Source organism: Fukomys damarensis, unplaced genomic scaffold (assembly GCF_012274545.1).
Source record: "Fukomys damarensis isolate Sample0158 unplaced genomic scaffold, DMR_v1.0_HiC HiC_scaffold_19, whole genome shotgun sequence".
Taxonomy (NCBI): domain Eukaryota; kingdom Metazoa; phylum Chordata; class Mammalia; order Rodentia; family Bathyergidae; genus Fukomys; species Fukomys damarensis.
Window position 1 is genome coordinate 8,747,605 of NW_022900931.1, and position 18,708 is coordinate 8,766,312.

The 18,708-nt window shown below is 45.6% G+C and overlaps 2 protein-coding genes across 2 annotated transcripts; one reads left to right on the forward strand and one right to left on the reverse strand.

Moving 5' to 3' along the window:
- The first annotated feature begins 6 nt into the window (after positions 1–6).
- Positions 7–11,447, forward strand: Josd1 (Josephin domain containing 1). The gene is made up of 4 exons (XM_010612881.1): positions 7–756; positions 8,657–8,785; positions 8,954–9,148; positions 9,976–11,447. Exons 1-4 carry the CDS (start codon positions 572–574, stop codon positions 10,073–10,075), a joined length of 609 nt encoding a protein of 202 aa, XP_010611183.1. The 5' UTR covers positions 7–571; the 3' UTR covers positions 10,076–11,447.
- A 2,232-nt stretch (positions 11,448–13,679) lies between these two features.
- Tomm22 (translocase of outer mitochondrial membrane 22) lies at positions 13,680–16,725 on the reverse strand. The gene is made up of 4 exons (XM_033766217.1): positions 15,237–16,725; positions 14,894–15,012; positions 14,331–14,448; positions 13,680–14,130 (listed from the first exon to the last, which is right to left on the reverse strand). The coding sequence occupies exons 1-4, from the start codon at positions 15,351–15,353 to the stop codon at positions 14,056–14,058; spliced, it is 429 nt and encodes a 142-aa protein (XP_033622108.1). The 5' UTR covers positions 15,354–16,725; the 3' UTR covers positions 13,680–14,055.
- Between the last annotated feature and the right edge of the window lie 1,983 nt (positions 16,726–18,708).

Genomic DNA, 18,708 nt, shown 5'->3' on the forward strand with positions numbered 1-18,708 from the left:
GCGCTTCTGGAGGAGCCGTGCCCCGCGCCACCGCCCCGGAGGGAATGGAGGGCTGCCCCAGAGGTCCAAGTGCGGCCCACGACCCCACTCTGGCTAGCCGCCTCTAGCTGCTCAAATTGTGCATTTTATCCACCACCTCCTAGGCCTTGCCTCTTGATTCAGTGGCGTCGTGATTGGAAAGAAATGGAAGAAAAGGAGCGATGTGACCTATTACGATCGGTCCTGCGTTGAGGCCTGGTTGGTATTTGCAAAGAGGAAGACACAGCAAGGAAATCGTGTCTTTCTGAGGAGGGTGGGGAAAAAGCAACAAGGTCTTATATTTTATGTGATTTTTTAAAAAAACCCCAGCACTTTGACAGTGGTGGCGATATAAACTAATTCAAAAGTTATTTTTCTACTGAGAAGAGGGAATTTTTCTTTTTTGATCCCTACGTTTTCTCCCAGTGACAAAGCATAAATCATGGACAACAGAGAATAAGGTGGACCTCAGGAATCCTGAGAAGCTTCCACCTTCCTCAGGAGGGACGAGTGGGGTGTTTTCAGCCTTCTCTGGAACCTAAAATAAAAAAACATGAGTTGCATGCCATGGAAAGGAGACAAGGCCAAATCGGAATCCTTGGAGCTGCCCCAGGCAGCACCCCCACAAATCTACCATGAGAAACAGCGCAGGGAACTTTGTGCCCTACACGCCCTCAATAACGTCTTCCAGGACGGCAACGCCTTCACACGGGAAACGCTGCAAGAGATTTTCCAGAGGTATGGCGCACCTTCTGATGCCCACTTCTTGGTACTTCTGAGTTTATGTGGGTTGGGCAGTGTCTCAGGTTTGTACATCTTCGAACTTACAGGTATTAAGTAGATGAGGACAGCAGGTATGAGGGTTGTGGAAATGGGAATCACTTCAATTTATGGACCACCTACTGAGGTCTCAGTTGTGTTCTTTCATGAGATCTATTCAATAGCTTTGGAATCCATTCTGCATGCATGTTGTTTCTATTTTATGGATGAAGACAGCACTCGGCAAAATGCAGTAATGTGCCACAGTAGTATAACAAGCATTAGAGCCATGGTTGCTATCAGGCTTATCTGTCTGCTGTTGATGTTTGTGCTGTAACATTGCCCTCTGAAGTCCTGCCACCAAGTTTGCAATTTAGAAGGGGGCAAGATAATGTCCATGGACACGTGTCTCCAAAAGTTGGAGTGGAGTGTGGTAGGTACCACCAAAAAGGTGTACATGCACTACCCAGCTTTTCTGTGAAGCCACATGCTGGCCTTGGTGCTTTTTAAAACATTGTTTTGTGTGGCCACCTCTCCACGGTCATTTTACTGATAGGGAAACAGGCAGAAAGGTCAATTATTTGTCCAAGTAGCTTCTAAAAATCAAAACTGTGATTTGAAGCTGACTCCATGTCCCTCCCCACCTCCCTTTCTACTTTATTCTAGATGGCCTTTCTTATCTGCTTAAATACCACCCCACGAGTACATAGTTCAGCCTTTTGCTCTTTGCTGTGATTTTCAAGATTTCTTTTACCAGAAGGTCTGAGAATTCGTTCTGCAGTGTTTGGATGGACGCAGAGCATGTCTGCAGTCCATAGCACACTTGGCCATGAGTCTGTCTGATCACTCCAGCTAGAGAGGGTCAGACTTGCCCAGTCCTCAGGGCAGGGAAAGCTTGAGATGTTTTCAAGAAGAGCACACTGACACTTCCAAGGACTCTTTTTTCTCCCTTTATTTAGAGATGAAATTTCTGCAGCACAGGATCCTGAGTCATAGCCAAAATCAATCTAGTTGCATGATCTGTGAAGAATAGGTGTGGACCATTTTCCCTGGAAGAACCATAAGCTTTCTCTTAAATGAAAGTTAATTCAAGCATGCTGACAGAACTATAATGAGAGTAATTATTTTTTTAATGCCAGTAATAACTGAAGTGCTTTAGCCTTAGCAAAGCAGATGTGTCATTTGCATCATGCCCATTATCTGGCAACAAGAAGAGTGCCCTCTGTAGGAAATGGGGACCCTGGGAGGTAAGATAATGTGTCACAGATCACCAAATCATGTGATAGGACAACCCAGTCCCTTGAACTGCAGCTTTTTGGCCAGCCATTAATTTTTTTTCCTACTCCTTAAAATATTTGCAAATTATTTCCTAATCCAAACCTAAGAAAAAGGAAAGGATTCATAGTGAGTACTTGAGTGTATTTGGTACTTCACAATATGTATTGATGATTGTAGAACAACCTTAGGAAATGGGTCTTAGTTTGAGTCATTTGCAGTTTCACCCACTAGTGAATAAATGTCAGATACAAAAATTCTGTGTACAGTCACACTGAGGAGGAAATGTCTTCTGTAAATTTGGCCTCTGATCTGACAAGGAGAATAATTGTGAGATGATTAACAGAGAGCACTGTTGAGTTCTTCCCTTGTGCTGAGTTCTTACTTGACCATGGGGGTGGGATTGGGGAGGGTGGGGAGCAGGCTCTATTGTTTCCCTTTTTTCCAGATGAAGAAGTCGTGCCACAGAGGGTGCACAGAGCTGTTAATGGCAGGATTTAGACTCAAGTTTATGGCTGCAGGGCCTGTCTCCTTGCTGTAGACTGGAAGGACTTGTCTGAGCTGTTGTATCACCAGTAGCTGGTCATGCTGCTAATAGCTGCAGCCAGATCTAAAGATCTGGACTGTGATTATTGAATATTTGTGGATAATAGGAGTTTTCAGCTGCAGTTCCCTGAGTGAAAGATTGCTTAATATCTGGGAAACAGCCACATGGAACCAGGGACCTGTTCCTTTTAAAGCTTTTTGTTTTTTAAGACAGAATCTTGCTATGTAGTTCATACTGGCCTTGAATTCACTATGTAGCCCAAGCTGGCCTCAGATACAACAACAGTCCTCCTGCTTCAGCTTCCCAAGTATCCTTTTAAGATTGTACAAATTGTACTGCACTCTTCCATTCCCTCTCAGCACAGTATACACCTGAGAATAAAAATAAACTAGTACATAAAAGAGAATTCCAGAAGTAAAAGTCTAGATAGAGCATTTTGTATGGAAAGCTTTGGTATGTGTGGAAGAATACAGAGGAAAAAGCAAAGGGAGAAAAGGTGAGGGAAAGAAGATGGAATTTTTAAAGCAAACATTAAAGGGCTGCTTGCAGTGTGCCAGGCACCACAAGGCACTGTAGAGAAAACGAGTTGAACAGGGCATCTTGGAGTTGTACTCTGAGCAGGCCTTAGAAAAGATTTAAGTGAAGAGAGAAGCGTGGAATTCAGAGCCATTTAGAAATGAAAAAGGGGATCTCTTCAGATTGTGCTGGGAAGAAAAGTAAAGCTGTCAAGTATAAGAGCTAGATAACTTTTAAGTTCTCAGACATAACTGCTGTTTTGAAGAGCTGTAGAAGTTGGAAGAAAATGTTGATAAGTGCTATTTTGTTGAGAGGAAGTTCGTCTTAGCAATTGAGTTTTAGCCAGCTAGAAGAGGAGAAGAAATACAAAAGCAGGGTGGAGTTTCAGTAGAATCATGGATATGAGATGACTCACACTTAGAGTAGAAATGAGTAGGAACTTAGAACTGAGCCTATCACTGGCCAGCAGGAAGGGACAAGGAAGAGAGAGAAGTTGGTTGTGACCAAGTCTTGATCCAAGATGAAAGCTCAGAGCACATGTGTATGTAGATACACTGCAGATGGCTTGCCATGTATGTGTCTAAGCTGGAAATCAAATGATACCATAGCAGCTTGGCTAGGTGGTTTTGAAAATACTCAGGTCTCAAACATTTTGCAGGACCCATCCCAGTTTTTCAGTGATCAGACTTTTTTGCAGCTGGCTGTGCATTCTTCTCCCAAATAGACTATATCTGTTACAATCTAATTAGATGAAAACCAGCTTGGTTTAGGGGAGGGGGAGCTAATGACAATTGGAAAGAGCAAAGAAATTAAGGATATTGTTGTACCTTAAAGGGCAGGTACTCCAGTTTCTCCATTAAAGGTCTGTGAGCAGGTAGAAGAGACACATTTAAATGTGTGGTAGTAATAAATTGAGAAAAGGATTTGAAAGTTTGTCTAAGAGCCAGGAAAACATAATAATAGCTAACCTAGAGTACTTAGAGGGTTGGCTTTTTAATGTGTGCTTTAGAAACGCCTGAATGCCAGGTGTAGTGGTCCATGCTTGTAATCCCAGCTACTCAGGAAGCAACAGGATTGCAATTTCGAGGCTAATCAGGCAATTCAGTGAGACCTTGTCTCCAAAAGAAGAAGGCTGGGATGTAGCTCAGTGGTAGGGCACTTGCCTAGCATATATGAGACCATGGGTTCAATGCCCAGTACTGAGGAAAAAAAAAAAATCAGGAAATTTTGAGCCATTTCTTCCTCCTTCCCTTTTTCCCTTCCCCCCTCCCCTTTGGTTTTGCAGTGCCTGGGATTGAATTCTGGGCCTTTGCACTGAGCTATATCCCCAGCCCTATTTTTTAATTTTTATTTTGAGGCACCATTTTTGCTCACTTGCCTGGGTTGGACTCAAACTTGCATTCCTTTTCCTTTAGGTTCCCAGTGTTGAACCATATTTTCTAATGTCATGTCTCTCAGACCTGATAAGAAGAAACTCAGGGAGAAAATTAACCTTAATGAAATGCCTCCCATCTCATAAAAATTCATGATCATCATAGTCAGATGCACCAGTGATCAGGAAAGAGTTCCAAGGACTTAGCAAGGGTGTGGACATCAGTGGAGACCTGGACTAGAGCCCATTGCAGATCACTTCGGTTCTTCTGGCTCTACCCTATGTGATGACAGACATGACAGGCTTGCTTTAGAAAGCAAAGTTTGTATGGAAATCAGTAAGACCATCTTAAACAGGCATTTGCCGAAACACATTTCCATGGGAAGGAGAATAGGATCTCGTAGAATTCACTGGAACCAGAAGACTGGTCAGTATTTTCCTGTGTTAGAGGTTAAATCCTAGCTCTGCTATTAACTGTGCATGACCATGCAAGTCTCAGTAACCTTTGGACTTCAGCTTCCTTATTTACAGAATATCAAGATTGTTGGGGGATTAGTGACTAAGTCCATGGAAGCATCTAACAGTGAGCATCTGATTATTAGTAAAATAAAATCAAGGACTTGTGCACCTGGGGGACCCCCCTACTCAAAAGACCATCCTCTAGGCTGGGTTGGAAACTTCTTGACATTCCATATCTTGAGGGGTTTAGACAATGTATTTCATCAGGTGCCAATGCCTAACCAAGGGTTACAGAGTGAAAGCACTTCAGGGACCTGTTTGGTTGTACATGGATAAAATGAATTCAGCAGTCCTATAAAGTAGGAATCATTCCAATTTATATGGATCATTCACAGCAATTGTCTGGATGGTCAGGTAGGTTTGGGAACTGAAGCATATTGTGTAACAGGCTTGGAGATTAACTTTTTTTTTTTTGAGTTGGAGTCTGTCCATGTTGCCCGGCCCATATAGCTGTTGCTGGGATTTAAGGCATGCACCACCACACCCAGTTTAGCCTTAGAGATTAAATTTCACAGTGCAGATGGCACCTGGATGTGAATTTAGATAAATATTATTTCTCCCAGTCTCCCTCCTTTTTCACAGAGGAGCCAGGAAGGATTACATGGGAGAGATGAATGTGAGGTTGAGGTTAAGGAAGCTGTAGGATTTGGCTTGGAACCAGACAGAGGATAAAAGAGCAGAGGCCACGTGGTGACAGTGCCTGAAGGGCACTAAGCCCCATGAGAGCAGAACATAGACCCTGTAGGGCTGGGGGTTTGGGGTTGGCCGAGCTGGCAGGTGGTGCAACTGTCAGTTCTTATGTAAGGGAGTAAAGTGACACGTTGATGACTGCGGCAAGATTGAGAAAAGTTGGGGGAAGAAGAGTTTGGAAGCAAAGAGATTAGTGTAAGAACCTGTTTCAGAAGTCTAGGTATGGGACTCAAGAGGCCTCCAGTTAGGACAGAGGTAGTGGGAATAGACAAGAAAGGATTTTAATCTGAGATGGAAAGTGAAGGCCAAGGAAGACGACAGATCCGTGGAACACCAGTCCCAGAAGGTAAACTAAAGAAGAAATGCCTGGGTGGTCAAATATGTTTGGGAACTGAAGCATGTTATGTAACTCCCTTTCCTGGAGACAACAGGTGAAGATCAGCAGAGTAGGGACTCCCAGAGTTCCTGCAGGAAACCTTTTTTGCTTGCTTGGTTCATTCAGTTGTTATGCTATTGGAATATTGGGTGCCTTCCTGTTTCTCTGATACTAAGCCCAGAACTAGAATCACTGAGAATGTGCAGCTCTACTTTAAGATGCACATCTGCAGGGAGGTAGGTGGTGAGAGATAGAAGACTCAGAGTTGTTCCTGTTGGAATCTTCTTCCTGGTACTGGTCAGGGACATCATGGGAAGGAATTAGATGGTACTGCAAAGTGCATGGGGGAAAGGAGCCTGTGAAATCTTGAGATTGGCCTTCTTTTCCAGAGCTTTCTCAGGAGTGTCTTAGGACACCAGGGAAAACCTTTGTCCTTTTAAGCAGTGTTTCTGCCCCAGGCCTTAGGGATTCAATGACTTTTCCTCTTAGCACCCCCCCCCATCACTAATACTTAGAAAGGAAGAGATAGAATACCAAAAGTAAACAGTATTTCAAGAAAGTCTTTGAGTATCTGGTGTGTGCCTGGCACTCTAGGCTCTGGTAGACATATTAATTGATCAGTTAAGGATGTGGGTGTCACTCTTCAGCAGAAAGCCAGCACAGGAGGAAATGTGTCTGGTGTGACAAAGGGCTGTAATAAAACCAAAGCAGATGGGCAGTGAAGAAGCAGAAGAGGAAGTGACTGGGAGAAACTTCAGGTTGGGTGGTCAGAAAAGGCTTCTCTGTGGCAGTAACATTTGAGACCCAAATAGTAAGGTGCAAAACTCTCAGGGAGGAACCTTTCCAGGAATGAAGAGCATGTGAGAACAAGGCTTATGTATCCCAGGAACAGGAAAAAGATCATGTGTAAGAAGAAAGAGGAGAGGTCAGCAGATGAAGGTGCTTAGATTGTATGTACCTATACATTTTTAGTAGTTAATTTGTTTTTGGTTTTCTGTGTTGGGGTCTCACTAGGTGGTCCAGGCTGGCCTTGAACTTGCCATTCTCTGCTTCAGCCTCCACAGGGCTGGGATTAGAGGCATCCACCACCATTCCTGGCTAGATTGTAGTTAAATTCTCTGTGTATGATTGGAGGGTTTTAAGCAGTGGCAGGAGTATGTTTTATGTACGTATGTTTTTAAATATCAGTATGAGTATAGGGATGTAGTTCATTTGTAGAATACTACACATCTAGCATGTGCAGAGGTCCTGGGTTGGATCCCCAGCACAGGAAAAGAAAAAAAAAAAGTATGGAGAATTAAAAAACATGATGTTTTTAAGAATTGATTTGCTTCAAAAGGGCTGAGGATATAGCTCAGTGGCGCCACACCTGCCTGATGTGCTTCAAGTGTGAGTTCCTCAAGTCTGAGATGGCATGTCATGGCCTTCTGGGCACCTGCCACCCACTTCTGTCCTGAGGAACTTGGCACCTTTTCCTTTGTCTTCTTCACAGAAAGGTCAAGGGCGTTCTGAGCCTCCCTTCAGTAGGCTTTCTTCACCTGTCCTGGCAGATCTCTGAAATCAAAATAATAGGATTGGAAATGCCTTCAGCACTGGCTTTGTCTTGAAATGGACTTGCTTGAGTCCAGACAAAAAGTGACTGGAAGCAGGGTGGGTCAGCCAGCACTATAGGTGAGTTTTGTCTGGCACAGAATTCTTCTCATTTAGCTGGATATGCTGTACTCTATAATCCAGCTACTTGAGAGGCTAAGGTAGGAGGACCACAAGTTCCAGATCAGCTTGGGCAACTTAGCAAGGCCTTGTCTCAAAACAAAAAAGGCCTGGGGGTATAGTTCAGTTGTAGAGTGCTTGCCCAGCTATTGGTCTACATACATACATACATACATACATACATACATACACACACACACACACACACACACACACACACACACACACAGTTTTTCAATTGATTCTTTGTGTTTTAATTTATTTTTTTTTAAGCACTACACACATTTGGAGTGCTTTCAGGTGTATCATATGTTTCAGATTAACATGGGTCTTACTAATTTTTAGTGCCTTACATCTGGCCCCAGTTCATGCATTTGTTACCTGACTGGGCTTCCGTATGCTTTTGAGTATTTCATGATTACCAGTGTGCAAGTTTTAAATAGAAAGCACTTAAACTGTAAAAACCAAATCAAAACAGCAGTAACCAGGTACTGTGTGCGCAAGTGCAAATATCACATAGTACTTACCATTGTTTAAGAAAAGCCTTGCATCAAGGCAGGATCGGCAATAGGAAGACTGCAGAGAGGCTGCAACAGGCTGGGGTTTTGTGAATGAGACTCCTTCATGGACATTTTTTGTGTTCATTGACTTAATTGTAGAAACACTTTTTGAATGGCAGGCAGCTAGATCCCACCCCTTCTGAACCTGTTTTGTGTGGAGAGGGGAGCTCTAGGGAGGCAGGAGCCTAAGGCCAGCATACTTAGGTAAACCTAGAGAAACTAGCTTCCATTGCAGTGATATAAAATGCTTTTTTGGGTGGCGGGGGTGGTTCAGCAGACCAGCATGTCTCAGCCTTCCTTTTTTTGAATTGTAGGTTGTCTCCAAACACCATGGTGACACCACACAAGAAAAGCATGCTGGGAAATGGGAACTATGATGTGAACGTCATTATGGCAGCACTTCAGACCAAAGGCTATGAAGCTGTTTGGTGGGATAAGCGCAGGTAAGATGAACCAGGCCTGACTCGATGGAGAACAGCAGGTCATGGTGCAGGCCCAGGTCTGGGACTTCTGATGGGAACGGGGAGGTGGCCAGTTGTGGTGGTAAGAGCGGCCTTGGAGGGGGTCCAAGGTGGGCCATCTCAGAGCCTAAGGCCATATCTGTTTCACAGGGATGTCGGTGTCATTGCTCTCACTAATGTCATGGGCTTCATCATGAATCTGCCCTCCAGCCTGTGCTGGGGACCACTCAAGCTGCCTCTCAAAAGGCAGCACTGGATCTGTGTCCGAGAGGTAGGAGGCACCTACTACAACCTCGACTCCAAACTCAAGATGCCTGAATGGATTGGAGGCGAGAGTGAGCTCAGGTAATCTCCACTGTGGCTAAAGCTGCTGGGCTCTCCTGTTTGGTTTATCAGGGAAGTTGAGCTCACCTGTGGTTATTTGACAGATGAAATGAATGAAATTCCTATGTATTGGGATTCCCTTCCTGCCTTACTTGGAATCACAGGGTCTCAGACCTGAAAGACGATTTTCAGGGAGGTGGGGGTTGAGACAGGATCTTGCTATGTAGTGCAGACTGGCCTTGAACTCACAGGGCTCCTCCTCTCTCAGACTCCCAAGTGCTGAGGTTGCAGGAATGTGCCACTATGACCTGAAAGTCCTTAATCAGGACTTCTTCAGGACAAGTACCACAGTCTGGGATCCTGGTCTTTTAGGGGCTGGCATTATAACATTCTCTCCATTGAGATAACTGAGTCATTTCATTGATGTTCATTGATGTTGAGAAAGGAAGGTGAACACTAACCAGAAAGGATCTAAAGTTTTGTTTGTTCTTGGATTTTTTTTTTTTCCAGTATTGCAGATTGAACTCAAAGCTTACAAGGTAGGCGTGGTGCCACTGAGCTCAATCTGTGACCCACTAAAGTTGTTTTCTCAGACAAGTAGAATCCCTTTATTTTCCCTTCTTTTCCTCATAGATCCAGCTACCGTCAGCAGTGATATATGAGTGTTAAGAATATTCAGGTTGGAATTCTACCTGGACAGTTGAGGGTGGCCTCCACAAATAGTCCACCACTAGAATGTTTAAAGATTGCCAAAGTATAAATGATGAGGTTTTGCTGAATGAGTGGCCCTGAGGTTGGAATTCAGTTCACCAGGATTTTATTTTCTCTCACCTATCCCTTCTTTGTAGGAAATTTCTAAAACATCATTTGCGAGGAAAGAACTGTGAACTCCTGCTGGTAGTACCAGAAGAGGTGGAAGCCCATCAGAGCTGGAGGGCTGATGTGTAACAGTTCTGCCCCAAGCTGCTCCCTGCCCCACCCTCCAGGCCTCTGTGATGTGCTGTGGCCTGTGCAGTGGGTCTGTCCTGGCCACTTTCCCACACATCTCATTGGGTTTCTCCTTCTGATCTGCCAGTGCAGTAGGACAGGTGTGTGGACTGTCACAAGAACCACCTGCTGTCTGTGCCTGGGAAAAGAAGGGAAGGGCCCAAGCACTGAAGGCCAGCTGTCAGGAAGGCAAGGTGGGTCCCAGCTGTTTGTCCCTTTCTCTGAGGACCTGAGAGGTTCTGCTGGAATCATCACTGCTGCTCCAGGCTCACCAGAGATGCTGCCCCCACTTTTCTCTGCCATGGCACCAGTGGGTCTGAAGACACAGTACTGGCAAAACCCAGCGACTGCCTCCCAAGGACCCAGAGCATAAGTGTCTCTCAGGAAATTGTCTCCCGGACCCCAGCAGTGGTACCGTATGCTGGGCCATCTGCAGCCCTTAACGCCACCCCACCCCACTTTTACATGTGGTTTATGGCCAGCCTTGAGCTTTATAATGAGAAGTTCTCGAATATTCCAAGCCAGATGGCTAAATCCCACAATCTCCTAGCAAGACAAGGGCGAATACATAGCTAAGAGGATGTGGCTAAAGCCAAACTGGGACAGGTGTGGGGTGATTTTCTTTACTCCACTGTTGTCCCTACCATTTCACTACATTGATTTAGGAGGCTCTGAGGCAAAAGTCAAGGAAAATGAGCAGTTTTTATACTTTGCCCACTCTGGCAAAATCAGAAAATGATGTCTATCCTTGATAGCAAATTCCACTAACTTGGAACATAAGTGGGTGAGGGAAGTAATGTGAACATATATGTCTCAGAGTTTAAGAGCAGACAGAATTAGCAGAAGTCCTAGGCTCCGAGGCTGACAAGTGGCAGAGCCCTCTAGTTGGGTGGTTCTGTGCATTGTTACAGGACCTGGGTTTGTCATCTCCATGTAGTTTCCTTTATCAATCACCGGACTGACCCACCCCCTACCTCTTGAAATAGCTGTAGGCCATGTTTCTCCTATAACTTTGGGAAGAAAGAGAGGAAGTAAGTTATACCACGTGTGTCACCAAAGTGGCTGTGGTTGCCTTGGGACAGGTGGGCAGGTAGGGGTGACCCATCCAGCCCTTCTCAATCCATGGTCTCAGCAGATTGGAGGGCTGCCCCACTGGCCAGACTTCTCCAGCAGCAGAGCCAGCCTGGGGCTTGCATGTCAATCTTCAGCAAGCTTCACAGGGGAAGCCGAAGTTTGCTTCCCACTGTGACTGGAGTGCATGTTTACACCAGCACTTTTTCTGCACATGTATCTTCAATCCAACAAGGTTGTTTTTATGCTGAATAACAAGAGGCCCCAAGTGGCAACTGCATTATGCCCCCTCAGCAATTGGCCGTGGTCTCTTCTGCACCATTTTCTACACCAGACCTGCTTGCCACCACAGGGAGCTCTTTCCCCCTGCACAATGACATTCCAACCACACCAGCCAGGAAGTTATAGCCAACCTTGCTGACTGTCAAAGCAGGACCGTGGGTCCATTGGCACTGTTGGTATTAGTAAGCCATTTCCTGAGAGGAGGAAACTCCTCTCCACAAATCTGCTTGGGCCTGTGCAAATGGCACTTCAGAGTCCCGTGTACAAGGAGTCCATGAGCCAATGGAATATGCAAAGACGCTTCAACATTTCAGGGCTGGTTTCTCTGTTCATATACAATTCTGGTGCTTAGGAATGGGGGACCCATGCTGATGCCCAAGGGCAGAAAGCCCACTCCTCTAAGGAAAGGGAGCAGGCCTGACCCTGATGCCCAGTAAGGGGCAACCCTAGGCTTTGTTTTTCTTGCTTTTGTTCCTTTTTGTTGTTGGCCTTGTGCTGGGTTTGTTTACAAAAGATGTATTTTGTTTAACCAAATATTAAAAATGGAAAACTCCATACGTTAATCTTGTCTGCCTGAATTCTATAATTATGTAAGGAAAAAAAAATAATACGATGTTTTAAAAGGAATTCATTACTATCATGTCACCATTTAGTTACATTAAGTTGTGAACAAACATTTTACCTGAAAAATTCAGACAAAATATTTTAAGTGGGACTTGATTCAGTCTTTTGTTTTTGCAGGACCAGGGATCAAACTTGGGACCTTAGGCTTGTGAGGCAGGTGGTAGCACTACTGAGCTAAATCCCCGGCAGAAGGTGCCCAAAGCTATTTTTCTTCCAAGACAGTCTCACGAGGTAGTCAGGCTGGCATCAAGCTCTTGAAGCTTCTGCTCCAGCTTCCTCTGCCAGAACTACAGTCATGTGCTGCCACCATCCCCATCCCCAAGGTGTTTTGCAATTTTCCTTAATTTAAAAAATTAAGGCTTGGCAATTTGAAGAAGTCACGAGGTAGGCACAAGTTTATACCAGCTGACTGGGGATCATTGTCCTTAAGTTAAATGGTGAAAGCTCATGCACTGGACCTGGGCTGTCTGCATCCAGAGTGCACTGCAGGCAGGGCCTATACTTCGAAGGCTGAATTCAGGTCCAGCTCTTACTTCAAGACTAGGTACATTACCTAACCTTTCAAAAGGATACTACCACCTCTTAAATTGCGTAGTATTCTGATAATTACATACAAGGCAAAGTATGATGCTTATTAAAGACAGAAAATGGAAAACATACAAAGTTCAAAGGGCTGCAACTGGTTTCATCAGTGGTTCATCTCAGTAATAAATTTTTTTTTTGGTACCAGGGATCGAGCTTGGGCCTTTGTGCTTACAAGGCAAGTGGCAAAACCACTGAGCTAAATCCCCAGCCCCTCAACAATAATTTTTTAAAAACTAGGTCACAAAAAGGTTCTGTTTAGTGCTGGGGATTTAACTCAGTGGCACCTCACTTGCCTGGTCCTGAGTTCAGTCCCAGTACTAGAAAAAAAAAGTTCTGTTTGCATATTAGTCCCATCAGGGAGACTAGAAATCAGTACTATAAGATGTTACTGAAGACTACAAGTACGCAGAGCTGATCCTTTGGTTTAGTTTTGTGGATCTGAAAGTGATTACTTCAATCAGGGCAAAGGCTGCTAGTAAGAGGATGGTAGCCAAAAATGAAATCTCTTTTTCATTTCTGGGAACTCAGAATTAGGCCTACGAGATAGATCAGTGGAGACGGAGATGCTGGCTTAGGAAATCTGAGGTAGTGTGTTTCTGTCCTCAAATGATCCTAAGTAATTCTGAGGTATCTAGTCACAAGCACATGGATAACACTTTTGAGTTGGAATAATTTTTAGTATTTATTTATTTTTTGGGGGAGTACTGGGGATCAAACTCAGGACCTGGTGCTTGCGAGGCAGGCAATGGAACCACTGAGCTAAATCCCCGGCCCCAATTTTTAATATTTAAATACAAAAAGTGAGCACTGACCTTTCTTACACACAGGCCTGACAGCCAAAGTGTGCAAAGGAAATGAGCCTCTGCTCTGTCCCCCACAGCCCTCATCATCCTCATCTTGGGGCTGAAGCTGCAACAAGCCTCCCTCTCCAACATACACGAGGATTTCTGGTGCTTTACACTACAGCTGTACTGTACTGTGTCAGTTTTATAATGTGTGCACATCCCTCCCCAACATCACCATTTTTTGGGAAACAAAACAAAACAATACCAGTCACTGATGGTTGGGTGTCCGTCCCATCAGTTTCTACCCCATCAAGATAGGTAGGAGCAGTTTACTAAAAGGAGTTCGGTGGCCAGAGCTGAAGTAACCGTCTGCGTAGCTGCACTCTGATATCAGCGAGGAGAGGGCAGTGAGGACAGCGTGGAGGGCACAGCTGCAGGTTGGGAGTCTCCATAAAACAACAAAGGGAGAGTTCTCCCTTCCAGGTTTACATCAATGTGCCAAAGTTAAAAAAAAATACAAATAATCAGCAGTTCAAACACAACTGAGTTTGAACTTCTCCCACCAAGACAGCTCAAACGTTATCAGCTAGCAATCTAGATCTTTCCAGGAAGCGAAGGTAAAGCCCCTGGCATTCCTCCTGAAAGCCCTGTGTTAGGCCCTAGAAGTATCTGGAAAAGAAAAAAAGAAGAGGAGTAAGGCACTAGACAGGCCTAGGGTTGTCACTTTGACCATAACTGATGGGGCAGACAAACACTGCTGAGCATGAGCCCAATCCCAAACCCCCACCCACCACGTTAAATGCCAGTCTACCCAGGTGCTGGAGAAATAACGAGTCTCCCACTGGCAAAAACCCAGAGTCCAGGCTCACCTGCCGCTGCTGCAGCTGCTGCTGTTGCTCCATTTGCAACTTCTCAGTCTCAAAGACAACAGGAAGAACCAGGATCATAAAGGAAGTGGTCCCGATCCACAAGGCTGCCCTGGAAAACCTGGAGAGGGAGGGTGACATGGAGAGATGCAAAGAAAAACAGACAGCCTGGCCAAGAATGAAACAATAAGCGAACTCTGCCCTCGTATACCAGTGTTTTTTTTCCACACCAGTTTTCGAAGTGTATCCTACTCCCTCTTTGCACCACATTCCTACAAGAGACAGAAGCAGCAGTTCTGGGAGCTGTGTTGTCTAGTGACAGCAGCTAACATTCTCCTGAGCTCCTATGAAGCTGCTCTGACATCAACAACCTGCAACGATCCCCATAACGACCTTGCCAAGTAAGAATCCCCACTTTATAGAAAAAGAAATTGAGACCAAAAAAGGTTAGGGAGCCATGAGTCCAAGGTCACCCGAACCCAAGTCTGCTGTTTCCAAAGCCCATGTTCTTTCACAGCACTAGTCACCCCGTGCACACCCCCAATGTCTTTGTCCCCACCACTTACCTGTACATTTTCTGAGCCACAAAGAGGGAGAGATCGAAAGTGGCTCCGGCCGCTGACCGGACCCTCTCGGGGAACATCTCGGTCAAACCCCAGAGTCTCTCTGACAGGGTCTCGTCTAGCTGTGGGAGAGGAGGCGCGGGTCTTGGCCACAGCAACGGGAGGTACTCCCAGCCCTGCCGCGACTCCAGGAGACGCCGAACCCCGGAGCTAAGGAGCCTCGGGGCCCGGCTGGGTCCCTAATCCCGCCTCCCGGAGAAGCCGCCTCCGTCCGATCTGCAGCACGCGGAGCCCACACCCCCAGGCCGGCCTGCTCCCAGCCCGGCGCCCCGCGGGGCCCCAGTACCTCGTCGTCGTCGTCTTCTTCCAGCTCTTCCTCAGTCTTCTCCGCGTCGCCTTTCAGGACTAACTCGTCCGGGGACATGGGCTCCCCGGCACCGACGGCAGCGGATGCGGCGGCCATGGTTGCAAGGGGACACCGGACGCGGAAGGGAGCGACCGAGCGCGCGCAGCGGCGGACAGAGCGCCCTTCCGGCGGCGAGAGGCGCGGGCCGGGAAAGAGTGGCGCCCTCTAGCCATCGGGTCCTCCAGCTCCATTAGGTCGTTCCGCCCCAGGATTGTGGTTCTGACTTCAGCAGGATGAAAAACGGCTGGAAACGTGCTAAACAGAGCACTCCTGGGTGTTTCCGCAGTATTTCTGGGCAGTGAGTTTGCGGTGGGTTAGGGTTAGACTAAAAATCTAGGTTTTAATAAGCCTTCCTGGGATCACACCTTGAGAAACATCAATCCAGTTTTATTTTCCTGAGGGATATGGCAGTTGGTAGGAATAAGTTAGCAGTTCACTGGTTTAGGGTCTCTGGGAAAGCAGCAACAGGCTCAAGGTGTCAGTGTAACAGGGACAGGGACCTAAAAGCTGGGCCTTTAAAAGATGCCCAGTGGGTAACTAAGAGCAGGGTGAAGCTTGGCATCTCTCTTTCAGATTCCTTCATTTAGTACTTGAATACTTTGGGTCAGATCCCTGCTCTGAACACAAGCCTGTTAATAACTTAAGAAGAGTCTGTGGTACAAGTTTGGCCCTAAATCTAGCTAGTCTAAACTGCCCTCCTGCAAGACTGAGGACACCAAGATAAGAGTAACTAATTTTCAGGATTTCCAGGAACATCCAACAATAAGATCTGTCAACATCTAGTTCCAGACCTGCTGAGGTGACGCCTAGAAATCTCTGGTCATTGTCCTAAACCAGCAGTCACCTCGGATTCCAGAAAAGGTTGGAAAAGCACAGCCTCAAAGATTCCACCCCATCAAGTTTCCCCCACGCCCAGCAGGTGCCATTAACATGACAGGAAATGAGGCTGCCCCCAAATCAGGAGCTGCCACTCATGGTGGGAACCTAAATGCCCCACAAGTGATGAAAGCCAAACCAGGCCCAAGGTACCAATCACGAAATCCGACCAGGATCACCTACAGTGCTGGCTGTACACTCCCAGCTATGCAAACCCCAGCCCTTGCCTTCTCTCCCCTTTTCTACAAAGCCCCAGGGCTTGAAGCTCTTTATCTGTGATTCCTAGCTTGGCCCAGGTGATTAAAGCTTATTCCCTACCCTTCAGCACCCAAGTCGTGGGATAGGTGGCTGAGCCTCACTGCTGGGACCCCTGGAGCACAAGCTTTTGCCCTAAAACTCTGGTGGCAACAAAAGCAAAACAAGGGTAAGAGCCCTGAAGGATGCGGTGTACTATTTTTTTTTCTTTTTTTGAGAGGATTTTGCTAAATTGTCCCAGATGGCTTGACACCTGTGATCAATCTCAAACTGGCCTCAGCCTCCCGAGCAGGATTACAGTTTTGTTGCTGTTTTTGTTGTTTATTTGGTTTGGCTTGATTTGGCTTTGTTTTTGATTTTTTTAAATAGGGTCTCAACTGTGCGCCCTAAACTGGCCTCAAACTCACTATGTAACTTCAGCCTCAGCTTCCTGATTATCCCTAGTTTAGAAACAGCTGGGAGTGGTGGTGCAGACCCATAATCTCAGCACTTGGGAGGTGAGACAGGAGGATCACCATATGAGGATATCCTGGGTTACACAGTGAGTTCAAGTCCAGCCTGAGATATATAGTGAGATCCTGTCTAAAGAAAAGAAAATGTGAAAATTGAGGCACAGTTTAGGGTCACTGAAGGTATTTCTAGAGGACAGATTTCTAGAAGTATGCTTGCTGGCCAGAAAGTATGCACGTTTAAAATTCTGCTAGGAGGTTGGGTGTGTAGCTAAGTGGTTCACTGCTTCCCTAGCACGTTTGAGGCCCTGGGTATGATCCCATCACCTCAAAACCAAACCAGACTAAAGTTTGCTACATATTAGCTAATTGTCTCCAGAAAAATTATAGCATATCCCCACCACCACTGGGAATTAAACCCAGGACGTCATACTTGCTATAGGTGCACCACCAACAGGCGCGGCACCACTGAGCTACATCCCCAGCCCTAGCATATACATTTTCAGTAGTAAATGAAAGTGTCCTTTCCCCTAGGCCCTCCTCATCATTAGGTATTAATCCACATTAAAAAAATTTTTTTGAGAGAGGATCTTAGTACATAGCTCAGGCTAGCCTGGAACTCACAGTGATATTCCTGCCTCAGCCACCTGAGTGCTGGGATTATAGGCGTGTCTGGCCATATTTTAATTTTTTCAACCATACATTGAATGTAAATGTTTCTTTTTTGTTCAGTTTTTGTTATTGTTGTACATACTTTTTACAAGTGCTCCCAGAAGCTATTAATTAAAAGGTTTTTTTTGTTTGTTTGTTTTTGAGACAGGGTCTCACTATGTAGTTGAGACTGACTTGGAACTCACTGTGTAGCCCAGGCTGGTCTTGAACTCACAGCAATCCTCCTGCTTCAGCCTCCCGAGTGCTGGGATTACAGGCATGTGCCACCACGTCCGGCTTTAAAAGGTAATTTGATAAATACCTGTTAGCTAACAGAATGAGGCCTGGGCAGTCCAAATCCTTATCTTATTCATAGGTCCTATCATTACATACTGCAGCAGGGCTTGGGCTGGCAGGTCCCCGGATACAGTGCACAGGCCTTCAGTCTTTGGACAGGGCAGCTGTGAGTGTAGGACTTTCAAGTCACAATGGTGAGAGGTCAGGACCATGATTCCTTTTGAGGAAGAAGGGTAATATATTTGGAAAGGTGCAGTACTGTAGTTTCTGGGGTGCTGGTGTTCTTGACTCACGTGAGTATAGGATATTAATTTGGGGTAAACCATCAAGCTGTATACTTATGATTTATGCTCATATTTCTGTGTTAAGTTATTACTTAAAAATTTTGTTTCTGATTCAGGGTTTCACTATGTAGTTCAGGCTGGCCTTGAACTCACTATGATCCTCCTGCCTCAACCTCTTGGAGTACTGGGATTACAGGCATGTGCCACCGTACCCAGCACCTTTTTTTAAAATTTTGAGACAGGGTTCTCACTAAGTCTGTAAGTAGCTAAGGCTGGGCTTGAATTTGGAATCCTTCTGCCTTAGCTTCCCAGAGCCCTGGAATTATAGGCAGTTTAAAAAGTAAACTAGCTCTATATAAATTTGAGGGCAGATTAAGAATTCAGTGTTAGCTCAGTGGTTCCACTGCCTACCTCCTCGCAAGCACAAGGTCCCAAGTTCAATCCCCAGTACCAAAAAATAAAAATTAAAAAAAGTTCAGTGTCCCTGGCTTTTTAGTTCTTTTAAGAATGTTAGGGGCAGGGGATGTAACTCAATGCACTTGACTAATAAGTGTGAAGCCCTGGGTTTAATCCCCCACACTGAAAAAAAAAAAAAAAAAA